At 51.4% G+C, this 12,151-nt stretch overlaps 4 protein-coding genes across 4 annotated transcripts; 3 read left to right on the forward strand and 1 right to left on the reverse strand.

Annotated features, from left to right (window-relative positions):
• Window positions 1–4,998: 4,998 nt before the first annotated feature.
• Window positions 4,999–5,319, forward strand: PHYSODRAFT_513365 (hypothetical protein; the record flags this gene model as incomplete). The annotated part of the gene is made up of 1 exon (XM_009532022.1): window positions 4,999–5,319. A coding segment is annotated over one exon (321 nt), but the record flags the coding sequence as incomplete, so codon positions are not given.
• A 699-nt stretch (window positions 5,320–6,018) lies between these two features.
• Window positions 6,019–6,288, forward strand: PHYSODRAFT_514525 (hypothetical protein; the record flags this gene model as incomplete). The annotated part of the gene is made up of 1 exon (XM_009532023.1): window positions 6,019–6,288. The coding sequence occupies one exon, from the start codon at window positions 6,019–6,021 to the stop codon at window positions 6,286–6,288; it is 270 nt and encodes an 89-aa protein (XP_009530318.1).
• A 252-nt stretch (window positions 6,289–6,540) lies between these two features.
• Window positions 6,541–7,395, reverse strand: PHYSODRAFT_514526 (hypothetical protein; the record flags this gene model as incomplete). Its single annotated transcript, XM_009532024.1, has 2 exons — window positions 6,541–7,110; window positions 7,195–7,395. 2 exons carry the CDS (start codon window positions 7,393–7,395, stop codon window positions 6,541–6,543), a joined length of 771 nt encoding a protein of 256 aa, XP_009530319.1.
• A 3,748-nt stretch (window positions 7,396–11,143) lies between these two features.
• PHYSODRAFT_316418 (hypothetical protein) lies at window positions 11,144–11,988 on the forward strand (the record flags this gene model as incomplete). The annotated part of the gene is made up of 3 exons (XM_009532025.1): window positions 11,144–11,230; window positions 11,260–11,436; window positions 11,461–11,988. 3 exons carry the CDS (start codon window positions 11,144–11,146, stop codon window positions 11,986–11,988), a joined length of 792 nt encoding a protein of 263 aa, XP_009530320.1.
• Between the last annotated feature and the right edge of the window lie 163 nt (window positions 11,989–12,151).

Raw genomic sequence — 12,151 nt, forward strand, 5'->3', positions numbered from 1 at the left:
TGCGGCAGATAGGATTGATTAGAGAATCAAAGGGAACTAGTAATCGCCAACCGATTGCGGTGAGGACGATCTAATCATCCACATGGATATCCAAGATATCAGTCGAATTTAATCCTTTGCCCGAAGTGAGAAACGTTTTCTTTCGTTCTCAATAAACGGATAAGCGTATAATTGTTGTAAAGCTTCTTGAAATTCTCAGCATCCGTTTTCATGAGCTAGACGTCAGTGCTGTTGGCAGTCTTCGGCTTCGCAGGGCAGTAACTTACCAGTACCAACGCATCGTACATACACAAGACACATGAAGATGCGTTTGTTCTACAAATCGCTTTGCACCATTGTTCACAGGATTGCTATAACGCGAAACAAGATGACACCAAAGAGATAAGCGCCATGAAGTACCGTCATTTAAGTGCATGCTGTTGTAGGTGGATGATGGTCTTGTTGGCACCAACGGTGTTAATTGCTTATATTGAACACGTGTTCCCGGCTCTCGTGCTGAAGAGACCGTGAAAATCTACATGTATAGTGAACCAAGTCCACACTCGCGATACACAAGAGTAATCAACCATAGGTTTTCTTGATCCGCGCATTATCTCCGACAAACCCTACAAGGCCATGTATATCATTCTCCGGATATTTATCACTACATGTACTGACCTTGATTTCGTCGTAATTTATCGCTAGTAACCTTGAAGTCAAATATTGACCAATCAGATGCAATCGAGCCTAATCAGCTATTCTACCATGTTGGCGCACTCTACCATGTTGCACCAGCGCGGCTTGCGCCATGAGCACTCTACCAAGTTACACTGTGAGCTGGCTACCATATTACACTGCGAGCACTTTACCATAGTGATACTAAATTGCGAGCTGCCTAGTCTACCATGTTACACTGCCTACGGTAATTAGTCTGACGATACTATTTTTGATTGAAGTTCATTGCTCTTAGACAATAAATAGTCTGACCTAGACTATATTTTTGCTAAGACTACTTATGAAGCAACACATCTTACCGTACTCAGAGTTTTCACCGACTTACCTTCGAAGTGCTCGCGGTATTTCGCGATAATACCTTGAAGATGCGGGTAGAGCTGGCCAACCGACCAGGTACTATCGATTCCAAGTGAAAGTCCACATCGAATCATCGCCTTGCGCGCATAGGACATGCCATTTTTGTCCTTTTGAAGCTGTAGGAAAAACTTTTCCCCTGGATTTTGAACCACAAACAACAGCAAAACTTGCAAAGGAGAAAAAGGTGTAATGGGTCAGTCGTGGTGATTAGAGCCTTGCGCCCTTACCCGCATGGCACGCGAGAGACTAATTTTGAAGTTGAAGTGGTCAGACTAATTATGAATTCTACATTTTGACCAGTACAATAAATAGTCTGACCAAGACTATTTTCGAACATAGACTATTTCCGCACACAGACTAATTACCGTAGGCAGTGTACACTGTGAGCTATCTACCATTCTGCCTACCATATTATACTGCGTTCACCCTACCACGTTGCGCTAGGAGCTATCCACCATATTACACTGTAGTTGCCTACCATGTTGCAATGCGAATACTCTACCATGTTACATTGCGGGCTGTACGTTACACCGTGAAAATCTAACGTGTTGCAACGTGAGCGCTCCACCATGTTGTAACACAAGCACTCTACCGTGGTGCACTGGACGCCTACCAAAAATAGAGAAATCACCAACATAGATACAGCAGATATTCACAGGTCGAAGACCTGTGCTTGGCCCCGACAAAACACCTGTAACTTTCCAAAACCGGGTACCAAACCGGGTCTCTCTTTCTTAATTGTAATGTTTAAGCTAATATCTGCTTGAATCGGGTATCCGTCGATAAATGCTAAGATTTATGCACATTATTTACCAAAGGTTGATATTAATCGTTTATTATTGACCAAAACCTGCATTCAAACACTTACGGACGCTCCAGCACACTATGAGAGCGTCATGGCTTCGCTGAAGGCGAATCAATTTGCGCCATAATCGACCAAGCTTAGCTGAAGATGAACAACATGACTTGTCTAGCTGCAGGCTGCATTTTTTTACATGTCAATTCGCTCAATACCCAATCACTCCAACCTCGTGTCTGTCGTCAAACCAATCAGCTCAACTCGACAGTGACACGAGCATCGTTCGTTTGAACAAGACTTTTTCCCCTGCGTTGAAGCACCCACTTCCAAGGAATTGACCCATTAGCGTATATCTCATTCCGCAATTTATCCCCAAGCCCTCAAGTTAAAAGTTTGTTTGTTTGTTTTGTTTTTGAATTGAGGATCATTATTGTCACTTAGCTAACATCCTCAAGTTAAATGGTCAAGATCAGCGCACCATGCGCCTCTCCTTCGTTCCGCTACTGTACTTAAGTAGTTCTCTCGTCTGATCGTTAGCACACAACATAGTACAAAAATGAGCACGGTATACCTTACTTGCAAAATGAATGAAATAGCTCTCTCGTTGCTGGCGCCAACGCAGCCATTGGACGCTGACCAGGTGTTATGTCACCGATGGCCTCATCAGACCAGGCAACCTCAATTGGTGACTTTTGGTTCCTGAGAACCCACCACGATAAAGAAGAGCGGGGCTTGCTGGTTACCAGCCTCACAAAGGTTTGGCTGAAACATCATTTCCGTGTCGATACACTTCGATGTGCGCAGCTATTTGTTCAATTACGCATTCTCGGGCAGATGCTGCGCCTGCTTCGCAGCCGCAGTAGATGCCCTAGGCAACCCGGAGCGTTGCTCCGGGAGGGTACACAGGTCGACGAATAGTTTCATGGACGATGATAACGGATAATAATTGAGTAAATCCCAAAGTTGTTTTGTTTTTAATCCTTAAAAGCACTACCAGCCCAACTCTCTAGTTGATTCTAACGTGGGAGGCATCAATCTTGTGAGACGTAAAAATCGTCTCGATAAACAGCCTTACCCCTAGGTTTATTTCGTGTAGCCATCTTAGATTTTAATGCTGAAATTTGTATAGAATATGTAGACCATCACTCTGCACATGTCGCTACCATATATCACCGACATAACTCATTCCGTGCGCCACCAGCTTCAACCTCTCACTTTCGAAAAATCGTCGCTGGGTGACAAGTGCCCGGCAGCGCTGCGTGCAGCAACAACGAAGACAGGTAAGCGTCTACTTAATACGTTGGCTAGCGAGCAAGTCGAGTCTATTCTAACTTCTCTAACGTGCACAGCAACCATGGTTCATCTCGTCCACTCCGCCGTGCACTGGAGCATTGTGGACACGTCGAGTGACGACGAGAATGTGCCGCCCAACTTGCAGCGCGGCGGCGTCCATGCGCCGGCGGAGAGCGCCAAGTCTTCTTCACCCGCCAGTACCAGCTCCACTGGGACCTCGACGCCGCCGTGGATGGCACCGCAGCGCGGCCTTCGCGTGCCAAAGGAGGTTTCAAACCCTCCGCCTGCGAAGCCTTCGACGGCTGGCGCCGCAGCGTCCACGCCGCCCACGACGGATCCTCGCCCACCAGCTACCCCGCCAGTCACGAGAAACCCACGCAGTCCGACTACGTCGTCGCCCGTCCTGCTTGAAGACCCGCCTGCTTCGCGCCCACAGTCTCCCTCGCCGGTCCTGCCTGAAGCTGCGTCACCTCCACGAACTCCCGACCCATCACCTCGACGGCCGCTTCGCGAGCGTCACAGTTCTCGGAGGGAGCGTCGAGCGGTCGCCGCTCCGTATCAACGCCGTTCTACATCGCCGACGGTGTCGCCCAACGCTGTCATGCGTGCAACCCGTGGGTCCCGTGCTGCTGTTGGGCTACGTGCTGCCCGACCTCGTACTGTTCGACGCCAGCAGCAAGGTCGATTCGTTCCTGCACGGTGGCCATTTGCAGTGGTGCACCTTCGCGAACAGTTTAACCCAACAGGGGTTATCTTTCCTGCGGTTCCTCATTTTGGCTGGTGCGGCTGTGTGGACCCATGTCGCGTTGGGCGCTGCCGTAACTCGCTCATGCAGCTGTACTGCAACGTTAATTGCTGCCCGTACGGCGGCAACTGTGGTAACGGCCTGGTCGAGTCGACGAAGGTCGCGTTGGTGAGGAACGCGGCGACCCGCGAATTGGCCGTGGTGGCGCAAGAGTTCATTGATGCGGGCGAGGTACTGGGTGAATACCTGGGCGAGCTCGATCACGTGAGCGTCTCGCACGCGGCTCGACCGCGCAACGAGGGCTACCGCCTGATCATGACGCAACGGCCCGAGAGGCCGAGCCACCCAGTCCGCGTCGCCATCAACGCTCGGCACAGGTGGCTTGATGCGCTTCGTCAACCACTCGTGCGCGCCGGTGGCTCAGTTCCTGGAAGTGGCGAATGGACGCAGGACGACTGTCGTGATTGCCACGACGCACGCCGTGTACGAGGGCGACGAGATCACCGTCGACTACGGGACCGACCTGTGGTTCGTATGTCGCTGTGGCCACCCCAATTGCCGCCATCGCGACATCCAAGATCAACAGGACCCGTAGGCGTGACGCGCGTGTCGAGGGCAGTTTGCAGACGTGAGGAAGATAGTGGGAGCTTGGCATCATTGGTAAGCCTGGTGTTTGTATGCTGTATTCATGTTAATCTGATCCTGTCGTTCAAGCTGACTGCGTTGAAGCTACCTTAGGGGCTAGTGTGCTTTGATACCGCTGTTGCCGTGTCAGCGGAGAGACCTTGGCTCCAAAATGAACGCGCTCTACTAACTGCAAGCGCGCTCAGCTTGCGCGCGAATTCACCCTGCAGGTTAGTCCTCACGACCATCCGGTTCGAGGCGAGATGGGCTGGCCTCGTTTGGGCCTCACCCGCCAGAGCGGAGACCAAGCTAAGGTGGCTTTCATTCCTGGCTTTACCAAGCCTGCAGCGAGTCACCTCCTCCGCACCTTCGAGCTCCCGTCCGACATCATTCCTGGTACGCTACACGCCTGTGGATACCATATTCTCTGCGTACTGTAACTTACGTGTTCGTGTTTTCTGTATAGATGCCGAAGCAGACCGGAAGCACTAACTACAAGCTCTCTGCAGTGCGTCGGCTCGTGGCGCTCGTCGAGCACTACCTGCCGCTCGGCAAGGACGAGTGGGAGCGACTTGCCGTTGCTTACAACTCCAACCGAGGGCGTGGTGTCACTGAGCGCGACTATGAAAGTCTGCGCCGTAAGTTCAAGGTGCTCTACGGAGCACGGAAGCCTACCGGTGTAGCTGACATGCCGCCGCACGTGAAGCAGGCGAAGCTGCTTAAACAGGCCATCGACGCCAAGGCCAGCGTGGTCGACATGGACGATGGCGCTGATGTCGACAATGAAGTTGAGGAAGAGGGCGTGAATGAGGAGGAGGGGGAGGAGTATGAAGTCGACTTGTGCTTCGACTTCGACGGCGATGAGGGGCTCGATGACAACTCGCGCGCGAGCGACGACGCGGACACGAGCGAGAGAGCCTCCACCAGCGACTCCATGCATTCTGGCGAGACGCAGACATCAGCCGGGGACAACACCAACATGAACAGCGGCGACTTCTCGGAGTTGCTGCCCTCGACCGGTGTTTGCGAGGGGTTAGAGGCTTTTGCTACGCCGCGGCCGTCTCCGCCGGCTGCGCAGCCGACGCAGAGAAAGTTGCGATCTTCTACAACAAAGAAGACGGGTCGAGGCCCGAGTGCGATGGGGGTGGCGGCCGCTGCCGCGTCCACAGCAACCACAGACGGTGATAATGTGGCGAGTGCTTCTCAACCAGCCACCGCTGGACGTTCGCAAGGCAAGAAGTCACTGAAGCAGAAGCGCTACGCGACTTCCTCCAACAGACTTGGTGGTATCAACTTGGCTGAGCTCCGCGATACCGTGGGACGCAAGCGTGCTGCGGATGAGGACGAAGAGCTGGCTGAGGCTAGCTACGCCAAAGTAAAGCGCGTGAAGGCTGTGAGGGCGACGACAGAGCTGACGAAGCGCTTGTCCGATCTGGAGAGTAGCTCCAGCAACATGGGGGGCACCATGTTCGAGATGCTGCTCATGATGCGTGAGGAAAACGAGCGCAAGGCGGAACTTTGCCGTGCTGACGAAGAGCAGCACCGTCGCGATGAGCAGGCGGCCCGCGAGGCACGCTACCTCGTTGACAAAGCAGAGGCCGAAGAGCGTAGCCGTCTTGAGAAGCAGGAGGCGGTGGAGCGTCGCCGTCAAGAGAAGGAGGAGGCGGAGGAGCGCGCCCGTCGGGACAAGGAGGACGCTCGTGCGTGCACTCAAGAGCTGTTGCTCATCCTGGGCGCGCTAACGAAGAAGGAATGAGCTGTGAGTGCCCTTGCGCGGTGAAGGCAACAGCGAGGAAGATCTAAAGAGGGAGGAAGTGCATTTAGTAGCGTAACATCTCAATACAGCCCTTTGTAGCGATGATCAAAGCAACACAGTCCATTTACGAGCTCGAATCTCGTGCTGTATTTGTTAGCAGCCCCGCCGATGCCTTCAACGATAGCTGTGCAGTACGATAACTATGAAATCAACTACGAAGCTTTGTATTGAACCATCTTTACGCAAAAGCAATCATAGAGATTCGAACATGTCTTGGTTTGGCATCTCCATGACGCCCGCGAACGTGGTCTTGATCTCGGAGATGCCAACCGCGCGAACTCTGTAGTTCACCATCCTGAATAGGTTGTTGAGTCGCATTCCTCGTAGATCCGGGTCGTAGGGCAGCGGCAAATTGAGGCGACTGTAAACTTTCTGGACACTGCCCATTCCCCATTCGGCAGCCTGTCGAATGGAGGTGATCGCATTGTGCAGTGTGCGTGCGGCGCTGCGGAGGCAAGGCTCAATGCGCTCGATGTCCCCGTCCTTCAAGGGGGTCAGGATCTTCCCTGTCATGGCTGTAGAGCAGGGAAATGCAGAGTCCGACACTACATTCATGCGTTCGTCGGGGCACAACTGGGGGTCCGTGAGCTTGTTGCGGAACTCCAAGGACGTGTCCGAGTCGTTCCACGACCCCGGACAGTTGTGCTTCGACCAAATGATGCAGCCGTCAGCGGCAAAACAAATCGTACCGGTCACGAAGACCGAGTGTAGCCAGCCATTGTACATGGCATTTTGTAGGCCAGCGTTACAGGGCTGCTGGACCTGTGCACCCACATCACAATCGAATTCAGTTAGTTGAGATATCCTAAAAGCCGTTAATACCAATATCATATACAGTACACGTACACGTAAGTTTTTACCGTCGATGAACCCGAACGTGTGGGTCAGCAGCGGTTCGCGCTTGTTGACCATGCGTGCCAGCTCCGCCTGACGCAAGGGAGAGGGCCAGGAGATGCGTGCAGGTGCGTAGCCAGTCAGCGCTAGCGACAGCGCTTCCTCTGCCCTGCGCAGCGTTCGTGATAGAGTGCTCGGCGGCACCCCGAACATGATGCACAGCGAGCTCTGTTCCATAGATCCCACGTAGAAGCTCAGTACGAGCCCCAGCACCTGGTGTAGATAGCGCAGCTTTGGGGGGCGGCCTCGTGATGACGGAGGAGGGAGGACGTAGAAGCTAGCAAACCTAGACAGCAACTGATGAAAAGCCCTTCTACAGACATGGAGGCTATAGTGTTAACGCAGGAAACCGCGTCAAAAATGACGATGCTCGAGGAAGACGAAGGCATGCTGCTGCTCCTGTGCGAGGCCTTCAAGGCGCACAACGAGCGCGTGCGCGACGCTCACCGCGAAGCTGATGCTGGAGGAGGAATGGCGCATCGCCATGCGCACGCGCCATTACCTGACTACACGGTGTCTCGATGCACCGTGTGAGTCCGCATGGATGACCCTCTACAAACGAGTTTAACCTGCTTAAACTCGTTGCGTTCAGAAAATTCACATCAGAGCCGTGCATGTAGAGGGTCATCCATGCGGACTGTCATATCTGCTGCATCTATGTTGGGTGATTTCTCTATGTTTGGTAGGCGTCCACTGTGAGCTGCTGCCTACCATATTACACTGCGAGTGCCTACCATGTTATACTGGAGCTACCTACTGTGCTACATTGCACTTAACGCTGACTCCGCAGCGTAACTAAACTCAACCGGTGACCTGCTCCTGCTCGTCTGCTCAGCAAGCTCCGGCAGCAGCGGTTACTATTTTGCATGACGATACTCGTGTAGAAGTGCACATCGCGAGGCTCCGTCGCACACCACCAGGTCTGTGCTCATAAGTCGCAACCACGCACACTTTGGCGCGGGTCTTTTCATAACGAGGCGAGTTTTATACACGAGCTCGGGCTCTTTGTAGTCGTTGTAACCTACTAGCAGACACAGTGGAGACGCGCTATAAGCAAGGAGGCGAGCGTTAAGGGCCTTCGGCTACCCGCCCAGGCAAAAAAGCCCAATATATATCAAGTGAGGCTCATTCTCGTTGATCAGGGCTGGAGTCTTGGTCAAGGCTAGAGATAACTGACGCTCGATGCCACAGGCCTAACATGGTGTGCAATGTAAACGGTAGCTCGAACTGTAATATGGTAGGCGGATCATAGTATAACATGGTAGGCAACTTGCAGTGTAAAATGCTAGACAGCTCACAGCGCAACACAGTAGAGCACTCATGTTGCAACATGGTAGTGCAACATGGTAGGGAGCTCACATGCATCCTGGTAGGCAACTTGTAGTGTAACTTGGTAGCAACTCACGGTGCAGCATGGCAGGTAGTAGCTCGCTGTGTAATGTGGTAGAAGCTCACAGTGCAACATGGTAGAATAGCTGATTACCTATGTGGTCAAATATTGATCGCAGCTCTGGTTCTCTCTTGATTAGTCAATATTTGAATTCAAGGTCACTAGCGCAGGGGCTAATGTTAACTCGAAAATGGGTAATATTGATATTGATATAATATCGAGCACCTTCGGTTTTGATATGTAAAATATTATGTGATATTTTGATGCCTCGGGAAAAGTAGCAATATTAATATTACTATATTATATGATATATTAAGATCTCATTAAGTACGAAATGATGACGTTATCTAGTATTTTTGGCCAATCGTTAGCTCCATTTTGTTAGCGTCATTATGAATATCAGGTTGATATTAGGTTGATCCGGCAAACCATTGACGCAGCGTCACATTCTTTGTGTACTCAAGCATGATGATAGCTAACTATGGAGCAAATGCTAAAGCTACCAGTATTTGGTACGTTTGAACCATTGCAATACTAACAAGTATTAGAACAACGTATTAACGAGCACATGGTAACCAAGGTATCTGATTACTCAGACCGGGTATTTATTTGGATTTGGATACAGCTGGCGCTACCCGGTCCAGGATTCAGATACAGATGTAATTGCCCATTGGGAGCCTGGTGCCCAGGCTGGCGGCTTCTTCACCAATGCGAACGGGAGAATATGTCGCTGCCGGGACATTTCCTGTAGGAGGTGCAGAACCGGCTGTTCGTCGACCGCAACGAGGTCATCGGAGCTCGACACTCGCCGCTGTGGCGCGCGGTGGGTTTCTTCGCCGCCGCGCTGCAGCCACTCTTTTTTTTAAAAAATAATATGTAGTGACTTATAAGTCGTTGTCATCCTAGCAACTTCACCCCCGCAATTATCAGTATCAACCGCTGGAGCCGTGGGCTTGATGCGGTATCGTAAAAATATGACCGAGATCACACCGATATCGCCGCCTTAACCCAGCACCAGGCTAAGGTGTGAAATTAGTAAGGACAAGAAAAGGGAACAGTAGCTCGTAAGATCAATGTTTTTCAGCTAAGCATCTAGCTGAGTGATTTATGATTTTGCAAAAAGGACATTGCGATTTGTGTAAGTATTCAATTTAGCCCAGAGCCTAAGTACGTTTAGGTACTTAGAGTATATTCACGAGGCTTATAGCCTGCGTCATATATTTAACTATTTTCGTAGAGAAAGTCACGACGAATAGGTCTGCGAATCGGGACCTTGCGGTGCATAAGATTCCCTAATATATTAGATGATATCTCCCACTGCAGTATCTGATATCGGAGCAGGACGTGCGGTTGTTTTCATACCGATTATCACAAACCCAGCATGTGCACTAGGGACCCACAGGGAGATTGGACATAATGGGTTACGTCCGCTGTCTGCGACTCTACTTATCTTACTCATCTTTTAAGTGCGTCCCGCCGACTTCTATTGCTCTTCTCGCGGGGCTGAGGAAGCCGTTTGTCAGTTGTAGTTAGATCTGCAATTATCCGAGTTCCTATAATAATATGAGCCAATATGAGATAGTGCGTACTGGGCAGTACCTACTGGTCCACTTCCAATGAATATATTAACATCTTACGAAAGATCAAGTCGTAAACTGGGTGCAACTATCTCGAGACCCATAACAGTTGTCGAATATCAACTCTGCACATTATCCCAAAGCATTTCTTACTTCAGTAATATTGTGCTTCAACTTGGAAGCAATAATACATGTCAGCGTGCACGTTTAGATATCGAGTGCATCCAACTCAAATATGAGATTCGTGGGTAATATTTTTACGTGGGGTCGAGCTAACAAAATATCTTACACGACTGCTAGCACAAGCTCTAGGTGATGTTCATTGCCATGCTGAGAGAACTCCTACCGGAGGAAGCACACTCCTTAGAGGCAAGAGGCGGAGGTCTTCTGGAAATATCATATAAAATATTTGATATTCGGTGAGATTTGAAATGATAAATGAAATATCGGATTGATATCGGGGTTGTCTACCTAATATAATATTTATACCGAACATTATCAATATTATATTCAAAAAAATCATCAATACCAAGTTAACATTAGCCCCTGCACTAGCGATAAAGTACGACGAAATCAGCTGCTTATGTGGTCAAATCTTGATCGCAGCTCTGGTTCTCTCTTGATTAGTCAATATTTGAATTCAAGGTCACTAGCGATAAATTACGACGAAATCAAGGTCAGTAGTGATAAATATGATATCTTGGATATCCATGTGGATGATTAGATCGTCCTCACCGCAATCGGTTGGCGATTACTAGTACCCTTTGATTCTCTAATCAATCCTATCTGCCGCATAACGCCATGGTCCTGGAAACTTACAAGAGATTAATCAAAGATGCAAGCGGCCCGTTGCAAAATATCTTTCAGCGTCCATTCCTCAAAACTCCTCGCACGACACAAGTCCAGCACACGCAACCAACTCAACTACCCAGTCATGTCGGTCTACACCAAGTTCGCCATCATCGGAGCCGGCGGCGTCGGCGGCGACATCGTGGACGAGCTGCTCAACAAGGGCGACACCGTCTCGTCTCCATCCTCACGCGCGACGAGTCCAAGCCGGAGCTGCAGGCGTTCAAGGCCCGCGGCGCCACGCTCCTCCAGGTCTCGTACGACGACCACGAGTCCATCAAGCGCGCGCTGGGCGGCAGCGAGGTGGCCGTGAGCGCCCTGTCGGGCTTCCAGATGCACGTGCAGAAGGCCATCGTGCCCGCGGCCAAGGAGGCCGGCGTGTAGCTCTTCGTGCCCACCGAGTACGGCGTGCCCGTGGCCGAGGGCCCTAACGCCGTCAAGAAGGAGGTACAGGACGCGCTCAAGCAGCACGACCTGCCCTTCGCCACCTTCAACTCGGGCGTCTTCGCCGAGTTCCTGGCCATGTACTTCGGCTACCACTACGCCGAGGGCTACATGACGGTGGTCCGCAAGGGCGAGACGCCCTTCAGCATCACGGCGCGCAGGGACTTGGCTCGCTTCGCGGCGCACGTGCTGTCGACGACGCCCAAGTCGGAGCTGGCGGGCGCGCGCTTCCGCTTCGAGGCCGACCGCCTCTCGCCCATGCAGATCCGCGCCCTCGCCGAGAAGAAGCTCAACAAGAAGATCGAGGTGCGCTACGTCGACTTCGAGGAGAACAAGAAGAAGTTCGACACGGACTTCATGGCCTTCCTCACGACCATCTTCGAGGACGGCCGCGGCGCCGTGGGCACGCAGGAGGAGGTGGCGGCCACGGCGGCCAAGTACTTCCCGGACTGGAACCCGGCCAAGTACGAGACCTTCATCCAGTAAAGAGAGAGAGCAGGTTGGCTGCAGGGTAGCTGTGATCGTCAGTCAAATGTTGCTGACAGGTCGGAGATATGAATGCAACGCCTTCGTTGGATAGACTTGCATTTCTTTTGAGTTCGTAACCACTTTTCGTTCCTGCAGAGGAAGATTATGCAGTCGTGAGTTT

The sequence above is a fragment of the Phytophthora sojae genome, assembly GCF_000149755.1.
Source record: "Phytophthora sojae unplaced genomic scaffold PHYSOscaffold_6, whole genome shotgun sequence".
In the NCBI taxonomy this organism is placed as follows: Eukaryota; Oomycota; class Peronosporomycetes; order Peronosporales; family Peronosporaceae; genus Phytophthora; species Phytophthora sojae.